Raw genomic sequence first — 19,321 nt, forward strand, 5'->3', positions numbered from 1 at the left:
AGCGGCACGGAGCGGGACACGGTGCCGGTGCTGCACCGCTGCATTACGCACAGCATCGGGATGGGGCCAGGTGGAGGTACCCCCAGCAGCCCCTCCGGACATCCCAGCTCACCAGAACACAGCCACCCACCGGGGGCTCAGCCCCACGTGGCACGGACAGGATGAAAAGCAAACGCCCGCGCTCACGGGCGCCCGCATCGGTGTGAGGAGGGAGCCGGGGCCGCGGGTGACCTACATTGAAAAAACCCCGAAATCCCCGCGCGCTGCCTGAGCATCCTGCCTGCAGCCAGAGCGAGAGGGGCCCCCCCCCCGAGCCCGGGCAGCGGGAGGGGAGCGCCAACGCTAATTCCCATTAAATTATTTTGGCAGTGCTAAAGCACACCCTGTCAGTTCGGTGCGCACCCGCATTCATCATGCCGCACAACTGCTGACACTCGCCTAACTCGGAGTGGGATCAATTTACAGAAAACTATTAAAGATTAAAAAAGATTAACAAATCTTCATAAAAGCGGTGATGTATTACCCTAATTTTGTTTGCAGGGGCCCTCCCCCTCCGCCTCCCGGCCGGAACCAACCGTTTTGCTCGCCTCCCTGATTGAGTTACGGGGCCGCTAACAACCCCGCGCCGCGCCTCTCGGGGGCTTCGTGCGCCCGGCACAGCTCGGAGCGGGGACATCCCTGCACCCACGTCCCTGCGCTCACCCATCACAATTGCTGCAGAGCCACGGATGCTGCCGGGGCCCCAAGAGACACAGGGTAAGAGGGGGCTGGTGGACGAGGCAGCAGGGGCATGGTGGTGTCCCCCGGACAGAGCCCCTGCCCACTGAGGACACCAGGAACCATCCTGAGGGTTGGGAACCAAACAAAGGACACCAGGGCCACCTCCAGCTGGAAGCAGAGCCCCTGGGGATGCTTCTGCAGCCGTGCACGGAGCCAGACCCAGCCCGCAGCCACCCAGGCACAGGGCAGGGGGTGAGAGCTCCCCGCAGAGAGAAGGAACCCCAGGGGAAATGTGCTTTGTGAGAGCAGGGTCCTTACCCCGGAGATGTCGGCCACTCGGTGAATGGGCACCTCCTTCTTGCTGTGCAGCCCCTTGCCGTTCTTGATGGCCCTGCAAAAGAGAGGAGGCACGTGCCATCAGCACCTGGCACGGAGAGGGGGTGACACGCTGTCCCCCCCGTGCACCCGCTGTCCCCCACTGTGCCTGCAGAGTGGCCAGCTGGCTTGTTAGCCTCTAATCCCAATTAGTGGCATCCAGCGGGCCCAGCACCCACCCGGTCAGGGGGAGCGTGTGTCCCCGTCACCAAATTTCATGGCTTTGCTCCCCACACATAATGGAAAAGGGATGGGAAGGAGAGTGCCCCAGCCCAAGCCAAAGTTAATACCTGTTTCTTTTCAGCATTTAATCAGACAAACCATTTAAAATGCAAAATATGCAGCAAATGCTCCAGTTCTGAAGGAATCACATTCCTGCCACGTTACCCAAACGCATTCAGGAAGCAGCCCAAATGAAGCGATACCGCTCATGGCACCAGTGGGTGGTTAGGAAATGAGCGGGGCCCTGGAGCTGCTCCCCAGGACTCCCCACAAGATCCCCATCCGTGTTGTCCATCCCTGAACCCCGACAGCCGGGATCCCACATGTGGGACATGGGGAAACGGGGGTGCAGGGCTCTTGGTGGCTCCGGACGCGGAGGAAGCGCATCCCTCACAAATACAGGAGCAGTGACTGCAGCAGGGAGGAGATAACGCGGCAGCACCCACGAGGCAAGGGCACCCAAAATCACAGTGAGGGGGTCGGGGTCGGGCTGCAGAGCTGGGAGCATCACCGAGTGGTTGGGGGGGTTCAGGGTCCGGCTGCCTTTCTGTGCTGCGTGCGCACCGTGCCGCCTCGTGCTGCGTTTCTCACCCATCAGCACCCCCGGGTCCCTCTCCTCAGAAGCCAAAGGCAAGCTCCAAACGCAGCCAGAGCCCGTCGGCCACTGCGTAGCCAGGGGGACGGCAGGGGCAGCTGCCCCAGGGTCCTGAGGGGACCCCAACGTGGTTCTGCTGCCGGGCTTATCGCCGCGCGCAGGAGCGGCAGCGGTGCCCCCAGACGCGGCTGCCGGCGCGGCACAGGCAGGGGGGCAGCGCGGCGGCAGGTGGAAGGGCAGCGCACACTCATTACAGCCGCCGACGGCTCCTTCCCCTGACAGCTCCGTCCTTTTCCAGCCTGCAAAGGCCACGTTTATTTTCCAGGTGCACGCAGCACAAAGCGCGCCCGGAGACGCCGCCTTGCCTTTCGGAGCGGCGCGGTGCCGCCCGGTGCCAGCACACAAGCCCCAAACCTGGCATTTCGGGGCCGGGGATGTTTTCGGTTTGGGGTGATGGCTGTTGGCAGCAGGCAGGGTGAATCCAGCTGGAAACCAACCCTCGCTGCACCCACAGCTCCGTTTTACAGCCCCCTCAGTGATTCGGGCTCATCCCCAAGCTGGGGCTTCCTTGGTTCCGGCACTCCTGCACCGTGCACGTCCCTGCGTGGGGGCAGCGTGGCCGGCAGGCTGGCGGCTGCACCTTTTTCCACGTTTTATCCCTGTGGATAAAGCTGCTCCGTGCCCTTCCTTCCCATAACTCGAGCAGGGAACCCTACGCAGCCCCCGCCTGCGGGCGTCGCAGCGCCTCGTTGCGCAGCCGCCCGCCAGCGACCTAATAGCTGCTCCCAGGCAAGAGGCACGGATCCGCTCGGAGTGGACAGCGATGATAATAAAAATACACGGGGAGAAAACTCAAAGGCCCTGCTGAGGCTTTGTACAGCAATCAATTTGCTGAGCTGTATGACTCGAGGAGCTGTCTGGAAGAAGACAACCTGTTAAATCAGCAAAAGGATTTCTTCTTCTCTCCCCTCCCTGCTTCGAGACACCCCTCCCCGCTCAGCGCTGCACCCAGGGATAAGTGGCTTGGGAAGAACCGGCTTTTTTTTACAGGGAAACAGCTCCTTCCCCAGCTTTACAAGAGGGACAAAGTCAAGCAAGCCCTGTAAAGCCCAGCAAGGGCAGCCGGGGATGCAGCCCCTCAGGGCAGGGATGTGCCGTGATGTCCCCTCCTGCTTGAGCTCCGTGTCCCCAGGGCCACCAACGCCAGCTCCCTGAGGGCCCAAGGAAACCCTCCCGAGGGCATTTGGGGCAGGGAAGGGGACGTGCAGCCCCCATGCATCTGCTTTGGGGCAGGGATGGATGAAAACCACACCCTGGGGAGCAGAGAGCTCCAGGAGGAGGGGACAGGATTTATTCAGCAGCCGCTTGCAGAGCTTCTGCGACCGTAGGTTTTTCCAGGGGATGCTGTGGGGTGCACAGCGATGTCCACGAACCCCCAAAATCTGGTGGGAGCGGGACACCGATCACCCCCTTCCCAAATACCCCCAGAAGGGCAGAGCAGGCTCCAGCAGCTCAGCCTGGGCAGACACAACTCCATGCTTTGCTAACAAGATGAGAACTTGGAAGGATTCTTACAAGCCCCGAGCAACCATCACCGAAGCATGAGCTGCTCCGAGCGCATCCCTGCTCCGAGCTTAACCCTGCTCTGAGCTCAGCCCTGCTCTGAGCTCAGCCCTGCTCCAATCTCAGCCCTGCTCCAAGCTCATCCCTGCTCCAAACCCTGCTTGCTTGGAGGCCCCAGCCCCCCCGTGCCTCCTGGGCCAGGTTTGGAGCCCGGAGCACGGCTGCGTGCTCGGTGCCGGAGCGCTCCGAGATGCATCTTTCATGCCAGGCACATCCACTCTGCAAGGCACATCCCCATCGTGCTGCAATTAGGCCACAAGCAAGCTGCTGGCCACGGATCACAGCCGCCTGCACTGCACGGGGGGGGCTGCAGGAGGGCGAGCCAGGGCCTGGTAGCAGCCCCCCCCTTTTTGTGAGGGGAGGCTTGCGGCAGAGCCCGGCACCGTCTTGCACGGCGAGCTGGCAAAAACCACTGCGCAGCCCCCTCAACGCTGCTCGCCCCTGCTGGCAGCACTGCACCGGCAGCTGCGGCTGGAGCTGCTGCCGAGGAGGAGCTGAAATCCTGCCGGAGAGCAGCCGGGGCCAGGCCAGGCGCTGCGGGGCATGGGGAGGACCGGGGGTGGCTCAGGGACCCAGCCCCACGCAGGTGGCACCGGGATGAAGTGGGGCAGGATGGAGAACAGCCGGACAAGGCACTACCGGGCTGTGCACACCGGGACTGAGCGCTGATGGGACGAGTAAACCTGGACTATGTGCAGCTGGATGGTGCAGAGCTGGATGGTGCAGAGCTGGATGGTGCACAACGGGGTGGTGCACACCTGGATGGTGCACAGCTGGATGGTGCACAACAGGATGGTGTGCAGATGGATGGTGCACAGCTGGATGGTGCAGAGCTGGAGCACACAAGCCCAGAGTGTGTGCATTGGGACCATGGATCAAACAAGCTGGGATCGGGCACACCCAGATGGTGTACACCCAGAGCACGCACGCCTGGCACACGCACAGCTGGATGGCACGCCTGGATTGCACACGTCTGGATTACGCACATCTGGATGGCACACAGCGGGATTAGACATGCACATCTGGATTAGACGTGCACATCTGGATTATACATGCACATCTGGATGACATACACATCTGGGCGATGTGTCCGGACCGTGCACACCTGGATACCATACATCTGGACAACATGCACATCTGGAGCACACAAACATCAAGGTGACATCTCTGGATGACACACATCTGGACGACACACACGCACATCTGGATGGCACGTCTGGATAACACATGTCTGGATGACACACACATATCTGGATGACACACACATCTGGATGACACACACATCTGGAGCACACACATCTGGGCGTGCACCCTGGCACACGCAGCGGGCTCGAGCAGAGCCGGCAGCGAGCCCCAGCCTGCATCAGCACTTCTGCTGCCTCTGTCGAGGACACGGCGCAGGGAGCAGCCACACACATTTTTCTCACCACGATAACCTCAACCTAATTACGGGAGGCCAGAATGTGTCTGAAGTCCTCTGGATCTGCTCAGACGTCATACGGCTTAAATGCAATTACTTCTCCCGCAGCCAGGCTGGGGCTGGGCGGCTGCGGCAGCGCTCGGTGGGCTCGCTGCCCCGGGAACCACACGGGGCCCCCGGAACCCTGCGCCCCGCCACGCTCCGGGCACAACAGAGCCATGAGGCTCCAACAACCCCCCCCGGGGCATTTTTTTAAAAATGTTATCTTCTTTAATCTGCCTCCTGGGGGTTGCAGCATTAGCACGGAGATTCCACATGCGCTGCGCCGGCTCCCACTGACTCACAGCGCGCCTGGCCCTCCGCCAGCGCCGAGCCCGGCTGCCGCGCCAGCACCGTGCGGGCTGCGATGGAGGGGGCTGCCACGGGGGGGGCTTCGGCTCCACGGGGCTGGGGGCAGAGCTTGCAGAGCCAGGGCTGAGTGCGGGGTGAGGGCTGCTGAAGGGCAGGGAGGGCGCCCCGAGCGCCACGAAGGGGGGAGCGGGGCTGGGAAGGGAGCCAGCCGTGCCCGCGGCACCGCCACCCGGCGCGGCCGAGCTCCGGAGGCACTCACCGAGCCTCTGCGGCCAAAAGCTCGTCGTAGTGCGAGGATCTTTGGTCGTCGTCTTGCCGGTAGCGGATGACAGTGGCCAGGCCCTTGCTCACCAGCGCTTCGGCGATGTTGCTGCAAGGCAGAAGAGAGAAGGGGGCTCAGCACCGGCACAGGGACCCCGTGCGTGGCACCACAACCAGGGGAAGGAAGAGGAGACCCCCCGAATTTCAGGCTGCTGGCCAAGGGAAGGTGCTTGCAGTTATGTGTAACGACTAATGGGCACTCCTGCTGTCTGGGAGTGTGCATGAGCATGCAGCAACCCAGCACACGCTCCCGTGAGCACCCCAAAAACCCGTGCACCAGGCGTGCCCTGGGTGCAGCAGCACCCGAAAGCGCAGTGAGAGAGGACACTCCGCTCCTGTTTGCCCAGATGATGAGGGGGACGGGTCTGACAGCGACCAGGGCCAGAGGGGACCACGCGTGGGACAGTTTTGTGTCCTGAGGACAGCGTCTGGAGATGGCCAAACACCTCCACCACCAGCGAGGGACACTGCCCGTCCCTGCAGGGACGTCTCACTGCACGGCTGCCCGCCGTCCCCAACCCCACCGCAGCTGCACTTCTTTTCGGAGAGCCATCAGAGCTGCCTCCCCGTGGTTCTCCCTCCCGATGGCTTTCCTCCACCATCCCCTCGGCGGGGAGGAGAGGAGAGGTCGGCGCGGGATGGGTTCGAGGGCTGCCTGCCAATCGGCGCCGCACGCCGCGGTAAATTGGCTGCCATTACCTTCTGCCGCTTTAAACAAATTCATAAATTCTACTTCGCTGAGTGCATCTGTAATTCTCCTCCGATTACACATGCAGGGCAGGGACTGCTAATTCACCACTTTAAAATAACGTATGGATGAGTGTGCGTGTGCACGGGGGGCCTCGTCGGGATGCACGTCCCGGGAGCACCCCCCTGCCCCTGGGGGGGGGGGGGGGTTGGGCTGGGCTGAGCCATCACCGGCAGCCGAAAATAGGTCTCGCCTCGGAGCAGGGGAAAAAAAGCTAAGCATTCGTAAACGAGGAAATAAGCTGCAGCAGGAGGCAGCTGCAAAGGTAGCTCTCGAAATGCCAAGCAACCAGGAATAAGCACCTAGAGCTATTTTGAGAGAACGCCAGGCTGTGCCGGGGGGAGGCGAGCGCAGGGCTGGTGGCACCAGCCCAGTTCTGCCCCAGCACCCCCGGTCCTTGGGGGGTTTCGGGCTTTGGGATGGTGATGGGATGGGAATTGCAGCCCTGTAGGACCACGGAGACACGCTGTAGGGCACCAGCACCGAGGAACCCGGGGTTGGCAGCGCTGTGCTCAGCCGCAGGCTGGTGCCAAGCGGCTCTGACCCCCAGGTACCCCCTGCTCCACTTCTCCAGCAGGAAACCTCCCAGGGCTCTGCCCTCGGGCACCTTCGGGTGGCTGCACCCAGCCAGAGGGCAGGGAGCAGAGAGAAACCGGTGCCCAGCACGCTGCCCGGCCCTGCACCACCGGCACGTGCCGCGGGTGAGCTCGGGGCCGCCGGCACCGTGCCAGGGAGCGCAGCGCTCGCGCGCAGACCTGCAGCCGCCTCCGGCAGCCACGAGGCTGCTGCTGGAGGGAGTCCCCCCAGGCGAGCTCCGGTCGGGACAGCTTTTGCAGCACGCCAGCCATCTGCAGCCGAGCCACGGCAGCGAGGAGATGCGGGAGGTGGGCGGCAGCTGACGCCTGTCGCAGCACAGAGCGAGCGGCAGCGAGAGGAGCGCGGGGCCGCTGACAGCTGGCGCCCCGGGCAGGGCGCGGAGCCAAGAGGGTGGCCCCACGGCAAGGCCAGGACACGAGTGTGCGAGGGGAGAAGCTCACGTGCGAGAGCTCGTACTGCACCACCCCGTGAGGCTGCAAGGCATGAGAGGCACGGGCACCGCCATCCACCAGCCGTGGAGCCCGGCAGCACCCGCGCACCGGCCGGGCTCTTTCTCTGCCTTCCCATCCGGCCCCGAGGGGATGGCAGGGACAGGAGGGGACGATGCTGCCCCCGTCCTCATCCTCCCCGTGCAGGGTACAGGTGCAGGTGGCTCCCCACAGCCCCGCACATTGCTGGGTGCACAGCCAGGGATGTGGGACCCCCGGTGGTGCGCACCAGGGGAGGTGCCCACGGCACGGCACCGGTGCGCTGGGGGGGGGCTGCCCGGCCAGGGGGCTGCAGCACATCTGCACATGGCAGCAGCACGTCCCCAACCCCACTCACTTTGGGGACAAGCCCCCAGTGGAAACTGCCACCAGCGCTGGGCAGAAGAGGTCACAACCCCCCGGGACACTGCTCCTTGTCCCGTGTCCCCACCGCGGTGCTGCAGGTCCCGTGCAGAGCCCACCTGGATCTGGGCTGGGGGTCCCGTGAGCCCCCGTTTGCAGCCCCCAGAACGGACACCCAGCTCCACACAGCCCCAGGCAGCTCCTGGCACCCCCAGCCCAATTCTGGGAAGGGAGCAGGGAGCAGGGGAAGGTCTGGGCAGAGGGGAGGGAGGGAGATTAAAACCCGGCACGGAAAGCATCAGGAAACGAGCGTGATAGCGAGAGCGCTCCGTCTGCTCACTAAACGGACAATTTTATTCTGCCCCCAGCACTTGTGAAGTGTTGTAATCTTGTTGCCACCTCTGCTTGATGGCTTCATTTATTCAGCAATAGCGTGGTTATGGCTCTTTAGAAGACAAGCACAATTGCCGGCGTTTGCTCCCACCGCGCTGCCGGGTCCTAAAGGAGCAGTCCTAAGGGCTGGGGCTGTGTGGGGAGCATGGCCGGGCTGTTTTTGGGTCCCCAGCGGGCTCTGCAGCATGGGACGGAGGCACCTGGAGCAAATGCTGGCCTGGGGACCCCCAAAGGGGCCACCAGTGGCTGCTGTCACCTTTTCCCCCAGAAATACGAACCCGCTGCGAGCTGATGGACTCCCTGCATGACGCCGAGCTTGCAACCCATCCCGGGGGGCTGAGCCCGCAGCCAGCTGAGCTGAAACCCCCTGGGAGCAAGCACGAGGCTGGGGCAACCCCCAGACCCTGCCTTTTCTCCCCAAACCCCAACGGGGTCCTGCAGATCCCACTCCCGGCCAGCCCTGCCCCATGCCCAGCCTTTAATCCCCTGCGCTCAGAGGACAAGCTGCAGGTCGAGCTCCCGGTGCTGGACTCCAGAAGCATCCAATGTGCACGAAATCAAAGTTTTCATCATTTCCAGCGGTCAGAGGGCAGCGAGCATTAAGTCCCAGAACAGCAGGATTAATGGAGGGATCATTAAAAATCTAATGTTAAACCACCTCTGCAACCGGAGCCGCGTTAATACATCACAGCCTGCTTAACGGGAAACAAATCCTCATTTTGGAGTGGGTTATCCAGGCCCAGAGCTGCGCCTTCGTCCTCTCCTCATCCTCCTTGCAGGGCAGCCAGGAGCATCTCAGGGCAACGCCAGGGGGAATTTCTTGGGAAACTTCAGCTAAATTAAGCGAGGATGAGGTTTTTAAGTGTCATGTACCCCTGCCGATTTCTGATCAAACCAGGAGAGCCGTGGGGTCCCAGGCGCCCTGCCCACCTTTGGGACCACCCGCTGGCACCAGCCTGGGGCTGATCCTACACCCACAGTTAAACAACTTTGGGTTTCCCCTGTAGGATTTTAGGCCAGAATCAACGCTCTGAGGAGGAGGATTTGGCACCAGCAGCCACCAGCACCGCGAAGCCAACGGGTGCCTGGCCCCGATCCCGCTGCGACCTCAGGGCTCCCACATCCCCCCGTGGCATTTGGCCAACCCCAAAGCACTTGGTCAACCTCTCAGACACACGGCTTGGTTATGGGGGTCCCGTGTGGAGCCAGGAACTTCATGGGATGCTCCTTGAAGCTCCGTTCCAAGTCGGGATGTTCAATGGTTCTGTGCGCATTGCCCGGGGGCGCAGCCCATCCTGGCTCAGCGCTCACACCCCAGCCCCCTGCACACCAGCAGGAGCCTGTGGGAGCCTCTCCTCCTCCCTGGGGCCACGTGCCAGCAGCACACCCTCACATCCTTCCTAAACCCAGGTGTGAGGGTGAGCAGCATCCCCCAGGGAGCTGTGGCACGTGTGGGGACGGGGACATCACCCCCGGCTGCCCCTGCAGGACCGACCATCCCGGTGAGAGCTCTCCTCCCCGGGATGAGCACACGACACCCAGCGGGCACCGTGAGGCCGGGGGGACTCGGGGACAGTGCCCCAGGGTTGCTCTGCTCAATGGCACGAGTGGCTTCGCTCCAAGTCCCCGCGCTCGTGGCCCTCCCCCTGCTCCCCACCCAGCTCCAGGAGCTCTGCCAGCCCTCAGCCCGGCACCGGCATCCTCGCGGCTCCCGGGGACAAGACCGCAGCAGCCACCTCCTCCCCGTAGGAGGGAGCAGCTTGCGAGGCAGCAGCGAAATCTGGGCCCTTTCCAGCGGCTGCAAAAACCTACACGGAGCTTGGGCGCAAGCCCAGCTTTACCCTGGCACCGCGGCCCACGCAGGTACCGACCGCGCTGCGCACGTGGCTGCGCAACGGAGAGCGGGGTGCTGGCAGCTGCTGCCAGGGACACGGGGTGAATGCCCCCCTGGACACCCCTGCCTAGCACGGGCACCCTTGGCACAGCACCCCCTCAATGGATAATGGCACGGAAACCCTTCCCTGCGAGCCCCCCAGCACGGCCAGGGGCTCGTGCGGCTCGAACGCAAAGCAAACCGCCCGCGCTAGCGTGCCCCAGGCTCTGCCACACTTCGCAGCTCTAAGCTGGCCTCGGGATTTGGGGACCTGAAAAGCTGCTGGGGTAGGTGGCGGGGTGCAGGTGACGTGCTGGGCACCCAGGGAGGCACGGCGCGGGCACCCCGATGGGTGCTGCAGCGGGTGCAGCGCCGTGGGCGCACTGCGATGGGTGCTGCACAACGGGGGCTCCGCGCTGGTTGCACCACGAGGGTGCCATGCGGTGGGTGCACGGCGATGGGTGCAGTCCCGTGGGTGCACGGCGATGGGTGCAGTCCCGTGGGTGCACTCCGGTGCCTGCAATGCAGTGGGTGCGCTGCAGTGGTTGCACCACGACGGGTGCGCTGCAGCGGTGCCGTGGGCGCGGGGACGGCTGCGATGCCGTGGGCGCACGCCGCTACCGCAGCCAGACCCCCCCACACCACCACCACCCATCCCCTGGGGGCTCAGGGCAGCCCACCCAGCAGGGCTCAGCCCAGAAGCAGCCGAGGAAAGGGGGGCGCAGAGATCCGGCCTGCAGAAGACCCCCCCCCAGCTGCGAGCGCGGTGCCGTGCTGCAGCCCTGCTCCCGGGGGGGCCCAGCACGGCCCCCACCTCCAACAGCAGCCTCTGGAGAGGAGCGGGAGCCGGGGCGCAGAGGGAAGATGCTTCCCCCCCGCTAAGCCCAGATTAAAGAACGGGAATAGGGGAGCACAGATGAAAAGCTGTTTGCTGTGGAAAAAATCTCATTAGGCCGTGAAATACAGTTTTTTGCCACTCGGAGCAGGGCGGAGGGGAGAAGGGCCGTTTGCGAGCCACCCCCCCCTGCACTCCCCGGCAGCACGGAACTCATTTTGCAGTTTTCCCCAGAAAATCCAGCCCAAGTTGGCTCAAGGATGCTTCCCACCCGCCGAAGCCCCTCCTTGCGGGCTCTGGGCTGCGCCCCCCGCCCCAGCTGCCTGCAGCAAACGGAGCAAGCGCCGCGAGAGCAGTGACTGCAGCCAGCCCCTGAGCGCACCACCCGCACCCTGGGATGCAGCATCCCGGCCCTGGGACCTTCAGATTCAGTTCTGAATGTCACGGGATGCTGTGGGACGCTGTGGGACGCTGTGGGATGCTGTGGGACGCTGTGGGATGCTGTGGGATGTGGTGGGATGCTGTAGGATGTGGTGGGATGCTGTGGGATGCTGTGGGATGCTGTGGGATGCTGCAGAATGCCGCGGGATGCCGTGGGATGCTGTGGGATGTGGCAGAACGGAGCTGAGTGTCATGGGATGCTGTGGGATGCTGCAGGAATGTCACGGGATGCTGGGGGATGCCAACTGATGCTGCGGAGTGCTGTGGGATGCCGCGGGATGCTGTGGGATGCGGCAGGATGCTGCTGAGCGTCACGGGATGCCGGGGGATGTGGCAGGGTGGTGCAGGATACTCGTGGGATGCTGTGGGGTGCCGTGGGGTGCTGTGGGATGTCACGGGGTGCTGTGGGATGCTGTGGGATCGTGCTCCAGGGCAGGGGGACGCGTGGCCCAGTTTGGGGCTGGAAGCAGGGGCTGGCTGCACTCCGGACCCCTCCAAGGCTGCCCGGAGCAGCGTCACCCTGCTGCCCTGGGCAGAGCCGACCCCACGGAGAGGAGATGCTCGGGGCAGGGTGATGACCCTGCGCCCACCCCATCCCCTCTCCACTGCCGTGGGGCCGCCTGCACGAACAGCAGCAGCAGCACAGAACCGAGGGAGCCGAAGCCCCCAGAAGCGAGGCAGCCACCAGCAACCCTCCCCGGCTCCCATCCCGAGCGCGGCCGTGCCCCACCGGCGGCGTGCTCCGACTGCCAAGCAGGCTGAGCCCAGCCCGGCTGCCAGGAGCACAAGCCAGGCTTTCTTCCCCGCTCCATCCGCGGCACGGCGTGGGCCGGCGGCACAGACCCCGCTCTGTTACACCCACGCTGCCACCAGCACCCAGGGCAGAGCCCGGGGAGAGGCAGGATCGGCCCCGGCACGGGCCCTGCGCCCCCAGGGGATGCCCCCTGGTTGCTGACCCCCCCAGCAAACACTACTGCCCCCCCGGCAGCCCCATCTGCTGACAGCCTCCTCTCCCGGAGTAATGAAGCCGTCAGGAGGGATGGATCCGAGCACCCAGCACCGGGCACAACCCAGAGATTGGGGTCGCCCCCAAACTGCTTCCCACCCCGGTGCGCAGGGATGGGGGCACGGGGAGCGCCCAAAGCCCCCAGCACCAAGCGGAGGCACAGAGGGGATGGGGCTGCCTGGCTGGGGGGGTGCAGGGACTCAGGATCTGTCCTGGCAGCCCCGGAGAGGAATTCACCCCCCCCAGGAGATGAGCACAGCTGAAGGTCACCATCGGGTGCCTTCATCAGGGCGCAGCTCCCGTGGGCACGGCCCCGCTTCCCCCGCGCAGCCAGCGCGCGCTGCTCGGCTCTCCCAGGCCTCGGATTAACGTGGAAAAAAAAAGAGCAGAGCTGCAGCACTTTGGTAGCTTTCCAAAATAGCTGCTACAGGAAAAAAAAAAAAAAAAAAAAAAAAAAAAAAAAAAGGAGGAGAGGAAACGGCCTATGACAAATCATCCCCACACGGCTCCAGAACCGCCCCGCAGCGAGGAGGGGCAGGAGGAGCACAGCCCCCCCTGTGCCAATGGGGCAGGGAAGCCACCAAAGGGGCTTGGGGCACGAAATGGTGCCAGGGGGGTGTGGAGGATGGGCTGGCAATGAGGGGGGCTGCTTCCAGCTGAGAGCGGGGGCTCCCTGTGGTCACAGGGCTGTGGGTATGTGTGGGACAGCCCCCAAACTGCTGCACCAGGCTGTGGGGGTGGCAATGTCCTTTGCCTGTGGGATAGGACAGAGCGCAGGGAGCGCAGTGACGGCTCCTCCAAGCAAACCCACTGCTGAGATGCTTCTGGAGGCCGGCAGCTCGTGGTGGGGGTCCTGCACCTCACGACCCCAAACCACCCCGCTGGGGCGCACGGGGCGATGCGGTGCCAGGGCAGGGCAGCACGGACAAGCCTCCCCTGTCCCAGTCCCACAGGAGGCAGAGCACGGCGCGGGGCTCGGGGCCACACTTACATTCCCCCGATGGAGACGGTGGCACACGTGCGCTCGGAGAAGGCTGGCACGGTCTCGGTGGCGCTGCTGGCGGGTCGGATGTAGTCCACTGTCACGTTCACCTGTGGGGACAGAAAGGGGTCAGCGTGGGCACAGCATCAGGGCCACGGCCCCCAAACCTGCCCCTGCCCAGCCCTGGTGGTGCTGTCAGCACTTTAACCTCGGATGCTGCAGTGTGAGAAGGGTGAAGCCGGAGCCGTGCCGGGCGGACAAGCTGCACCGTGGGCTCCTGGTGAGGGTGTTGGTGCCCGGGGTGCCCAGCTCCTGCCAAGCCCCGCTGCGAGCTCCCCACACACCAGGAGCCGTGGCTGGGATCCCGAGCACGCAGCCAGCCCGGGTGCCTCCCAGTGATGGTGTTTGGCCTCTGGTATGAGAGCGTGGCTGCGCCTTCAGGTGCGTTACGGCACAGCTCGCTGCTGAGGCGGCATCAGCATCGGGGCAGGGAGCACCCTGGGGTGCCCCCATCACCCAACCGTGCACCCTGCCCAGGGATGGGCGCACTCCTGGGGTTCATCTGTGCAGGATCCAGCTCGAGGCAGCTCCTGCTGCGCTGCTGCTGCCAGGTCAGGGCTCGGCACAAGCTGGGGGTGCAGGAATGTGCAGGGCTGAGTGCCTGGCTCCGGATCCAGGGCATCATTTCCCAGTCCTTGGGCAGCACACCAGCAGCACCAGCAGCGTCCACAGCACCAGCACCACCACCAGCAGCACCAGCAGCACCCACAGTACCACCACCAGCAACACCAGCAACACCAGCAGCACCCACAGCACCAGCACTTGCGTGCAGTGCCAGCATGGATCTGCAATTCCCGGCCACGGTAATGCAATAAAGAGCAGGGAAAATTAAACCAGAGTTGAACTCCCAGCCCACGTGCTCCAACAGGCCGCTAATGCATTCCCACATCTGCACGCACCATTTCTATGCAAATCCGACCTAATCCCACCACCTTGCTTCTGCAAAAAAGCCGATTTCTCCCCATTTAAGCTGGCGCTTGATCCAGAGGAGCAGAGGCCGTGCCGGGGCTGGGCAGTGCCCACAGCAAGGCCAGTGCAGGGCCACTGCCCGGTGACAAAAAGCTCTGTTTTTGCCCCAAACAGGGCCCTGGGACAAGGACAGGTGGAGGGGGAGCCTCCAGCTGCTGCCCCCCAGGGGACACCCTCACATCCTGAGCTTTCCCCGTGTTTTTTTTTTCCACTCCGTGCCATCAGCCCGAGACAGACAGGCGTCGAGCACAGCACTACAAGAAAGCGTCGCCGAAACCCTTTCAAACTGTCGGCTCCTTACAAGCCTGGCTTTTTAAATGAGCAGAGAAATGCAAAAAGGTACGACTGAGTCAAAATTTCCTGCCATCAGATCACTCACTGGAGCAGCAGATCTAATCATGTTTTAGCAGCAACAAAAGAGGGAGCTCTGTCAGGGAAGAGCCAATTAAGGGTAGAGGTTAAAGGAATTCCTCCCCGTGAAACTATTGTCATAACAACTGTACGAGGAAAAAAGACAACAATTACTCCAAAAGGCAGGTTAGGGAATTCAAACTACTACAGGGCTCTTTTAAATGGCACCGGGCAGGGCGGCGAGGCGCAGCTCGTTTAGGAAACTCCTCGGCTGGAGCTGGGCAAAGCGTCTGGCCGGGGCAGGAGTGGCTCTGCGGGGCAGCCCCCACTGGGCATGGACCCTGCATCATTAGGATCCTGCATCATCAGGACCCTGCATCGTTAGGACCTTGCATCATTAGGACCTTGCATCGTTAGGACCTTGCATCGTTAGGACCCTGCATCATCAGGGCAGGGGCAGAGCGGGCAGTGGTCGGGCTGGGCGTCACAGCTCAGCCTGCAGCACCCACACACTGCATTGCGTGTGCTGCATTGCAAAGCACTGCACCGTGCCATGCTGCATTTTGTGCTGCTTTGTTGTGTTGCATCACACTGCATTGCAAAGTGCTGCGTTGCGTTGCATTGTGTTGCATTGTGTTGTGTTGCATTGCAAAGCGCTGCATTGTGCTGTTGTGTTGCACGGTGCTGCATTGCATTGTGCTGCATCACGTCGCATTGTGCAGTGTTGTACTGCGTTGTGCTGTGTTATATGGCTTTGTGTTGCATTGCATGGTGCTGCATTGTGCTGTGTTGCATTGCATTGTGTTGCATTGCGTTGCGTTACATTGTGCTGTGTTGCACAGCGTTGTGTTGCATTGTGTTGTGCTGTGCTGCGTTGTGTTGCATTGTGCAGCATCACACTGCATTGTGATGCATTGCATGGTGCTGTGTTGCATTGCATTGTGTTGTATCACATCGTGTTACATTGTGCTGTGTTGCACAGCATTGTATTGCATTGCGTTGTGCTGCACTGCATTGTGTTGCATTGTGCAGCATCACACTGCATTGTGATGCATTGCATTGTGATGCATTGCATGGTGCTGTGTTGCATTGTGCTGTGTTGTACAGCATTGTGTTGCATTGCACTGTGCTGTGTTGTGTTGCATTGTGCAGCATCACACTGCATTGTGATGCATTGCATTGTGATGCATTGCATGGTGCTGTGTTGCATTGTGCTGTGTTGCACAGCATTGTATTGCATTGCGCTGCGCTGTGCTGCATTGTGTTGCATTGTGCAGCATCACAATGCATTGCACGGTGCTGTGTTGCATTGCACCATGCAGCATCACCCTGCACTGCACCATGTTGCATTGTGTTGTGCTGCATTGAGTTGCACCATGCAGCATTGCACTGCACTGCGCCGCACTGCTACATTGCATGGTGCTGTGCTGCACTGCATGGTGCTGTGCACTGCACCGTGTTGCACAGTGCCACGTCCTGTTGCGTTGCGAAGCGTCGCACTGCGTCGTGTCCCCTGCACAGCCGAGGCTCAGCGCAGTGACAAAGCTGGCACGTGCCCCGCCTGCGTGATGCCAGCACAGCTGCAGCTGACAAGTTGCAAAGGCAAAACCTCCCTCCCCCGGAGCAAGAACAAGCTCGCCACGAGCTTCCTACGTGTCCAGCACGAAGGGGCTCGGACCTGCCCTTATCCCACTGACCCCACCTGCAGCCCCGACCCCCCAGTGCCCCCCAGCACAACCACAGCACAAGGGCACACGCGAGGCCCCGGGGCTGTGGCGTGCAATGGGGACCTGCACCTTGCTGGGCTGATGCTGCAGCACCAACCCTGCCCGGGGCAAGCACGGGGCACCAGAGCACCAGGAGCAGCAGCAGCAGCAGCGTGCCAGCGGCTGGAGCTGGCTGCAAACCAGGAATTAAAATTGTCAGGTAATTAGCACCTGGCTCCTGCCTGCCTGCAGCCCCGAGCAGAGCTGCTACAGGGACGCTTCTCCTTGCGATGCCGTGGGGACAATGGCCAGAAGCAGGTGCTTGGGGCCAGCACCAAGCACGCAGCTGGTTCGTGGCTGCATCGCCCTCATCCTGCACCGCCAGCCCCGCAGCCACCGAGCTTGTGCCACCCTGACACCCCCAGCCCCTGCTCAAAGCTATTCCATGGCCAAGCCCTGGGTGCTGCTGCATCCCTGCTGCTCCCCCAGCCAGCTCCTGTCCCCCCCTCATGTCCCCAGCAAGGACGGGGCAGTCCCTGCTGTGCCAGCGTCCGTGCCCCCCATGGCACCCGCTGGCAGCAGCTTCCAGCTGGGGCTGCAGGAGGAAAGGGCTTGATGCTGACACCGGGCAGGGCAAAGCCTCACAGCAGGGACGGCGTGATGCTGGTGTGCAAGCTGCAGCTGCAAGAAGGGTGCTGCAGTGGGCTGGGGCTCCTCCTGCACCCCCAGACCCAGCTGGGCACCTCCTGCACCCCTAGATCTGGCTGGGCATCTCCTGTGTGTACCTGCAAACCCCAAACCGGGCACCTCCTGCACCCCCAGACCCAGCTGGGCATCTCCTGTGTGCACCTGCAAGCCCCAAACCGGGCACCTCCTGCACCCCCAGACCCAGCAGGGCACATCCTGGGCCCCCCATCGGGGGTCCCCAGGGTCTGTTGAGCACCAGGCATGCGCACAAGCCTCTGTCCCTGTCACCCAGTGGACCTGCAACCCAGCAAATATTTCATGAGAGTAAAAAATACGAGCACTTTCCCAGCACGGGGAGCAGCGTGCTGACCTCCTGCAGCTGCCAGCTCCGGGAAGGAGCTCGGCCCTGGGGTGGGATGTGGGATGCTCAGACCGGACCATTGGCACGGCGAGGCTCAGACCTTTGGCATGGCAATTCTTGCCCCATCAGCACGGCGACGTTTGGCCCATCAGCACAGCAATTCTTGTCCCATCAGCAGGGCGATGCCGGGCCCATCAGCACGGTGTCTGGCTCTGCTCGGTTCCCTCATGCCCGTGGGGCTGCACCAAGCTCTCGTGTCCCCCCCCCGGAGCCGGTGTCGATGGCGGCCGTCTATCGGCGGGTTTCCAAGGTCAGCTGCAGTCAGTGTGAATTAAATCACTCCGGCAGCTCTCCTCCCTGGAGGAGATCCAGCCCCGGGAAGAACGGCACTACAGAGACCGCGCAGAGCAGCTCAATGTCACCCGCCCCTGTCCCCTGCCACCACCGGGGGCTGCGGCCACCCCAATGGCGAGACCCCCGCCGTGCCAGCACCCGTCCCGGCACCACGGTGAGGGGAGAGGGTGGCTGAGCTGACCCCGGCCCTAAAACTCAACACAAACTTGTGTGGGAGGGCGTGCAGGGAGGGCTCAAACCCATGGCAGTGCCTGGGGTGCTGAGCACCACGTCCCCAGGAGGAGCAGAGGTGCCCGGGGTGCCAAGCACCACGTCCCCTGCACGCCACCACTGCCACATGGGACCCAGCACGGGGTCCCTGGCACACAGTCCCTGTTATAGGGTCCCTCTAACGTGGTCCCTGGCGTGTGGGCCTCAGCACGTGGTGCCCAGCACGTGGTGCCCAGCACAGGGTCCCTGTGATGTGCCCCCTGCCCCTGTCCCCCAGTTCCTGCCACATGGCCCCAGGATGCAGCAGAATTGTAGGGGTTGGAAAGGACCTCCAGAGATCATCAGGTCCAACCCCCCCTGCCAAAGCAGGTTCCCTAGAGCAGGCTGCCCAGGGAGGCATCCAAATATCTTGAATATCTCCAGAGAAGGAGACCCCACAGCCTCCCTGAGCAGCCTGTCCCAGTGCTCCATCACCCTCACCGTGAAGAAATTCTTTCGCGTGTTGATGCAGAACTTCCCGTGCTCCATTTTGTGGCCATTGCCCCTTGTCCTGTCCCCACAGAGCACTGAAAAGGGGTTGGCCAAATCCCTCTGTCTCCCACACTTGAGATATTTGCAGTCCCTGTGAGTTTGGGACAAAGAAGGGACAGGAGATCCGGGGGCGTTTTGGGCAGTAATTATAGGCGAGCAGGTCAGGTCTGCCACCCACCCCTGCCATGTGCACCCCCTGCTGTGCCCCAAGTGCCCATATGTGGGACCCCTGAGGTCCTGTCCCCATGATTTGGGACCAAACTGATCCCCTTGTGCACGGGATCCCCCTGGGGATGTCACCAACACGGCACAGAGCCCACCCTGCCCCTCCAAACGTGGGCACCGCCACCGCAGCCATGCGCACACCCTTGTCCCTGTGCCACCCTTCCCAGCACCAGAAGGTGCCACTTTGGGGAGCTCAGGCACTGATTTTCCACATTTGGCTTTTCCTTTTCAGTGCTCTGCAGCTGCTGGGCTGCTCCAAGGCAGCTCGCATGGGTCCCTGCCCCTCGGTCACTGCAGTTTGGGGACAGGGGGACGTCTGTGGGGGGGGACCTGGTGCCTTCTGCCTGCTCCTGGCACCTGCCCCGGCACTGGGATTGAGGCCATCACAGCCTCACAGCATCCCACAGAGCGGGGCTGCCCCAGGAGGCTGCGTTTTTGGGGAAAGCAGCGGCACAGATGCCACGGAGAGGCAGCGGTGGATGTGCCAAGGGCCAGGTCCTGGAGCAGCTCGGTACCAGCACAAGCTGCTGGTGGA

The 19,321-nt window shown here is 62.8% G+C and overlaps 1 protein-coding gene across 2 annotated transcripts in view; it reads right to left on the reverse strand.

Annotated features, from left to right (window-relative positions):
* Positions 1-19,321, reverse strand: part of SND1 (staphylococcal nuclease and tudor domain containing 1) — a 280,994-nt gene that overhangs the window by 211,597 nt on the left and 50,076 nt on the right. For both annotated transcript variants that reach the window (XM_084504489.1, XM_084504488.1), the window contains exons 12-14: positions 13,342-13,442; positions 5,566-5,676; positions 1,039-1,111 (exon numbers count right to left, since the gene is read on the reverse strand). In XM_084504489.1, coding sequence (XP_084360615.1) covers positions 1,039-1,111; positions 5,566-5,676; positions 13,342-13,442 — 285 coding nt within the window. The remainder of the gene's footprint in view (positions 1-1,038; positions 1,112-5,565; positions 5,677-13,341; positions 13,443-19,321) is intronic.

The sequence above is a fragment of the Aythya ferina genome (genome assembly GCF_964211825.1).
Source record: "Aythya ferina genome assembly, chromosome: 1".
In the NCBI taxonomy this organism is placed as follows: domain Eukaryota; kingdom Metazoa; phylum Chordata; class Aves; order Anseriformes; family Anatidae; genus Aythya; species Aythya ferina.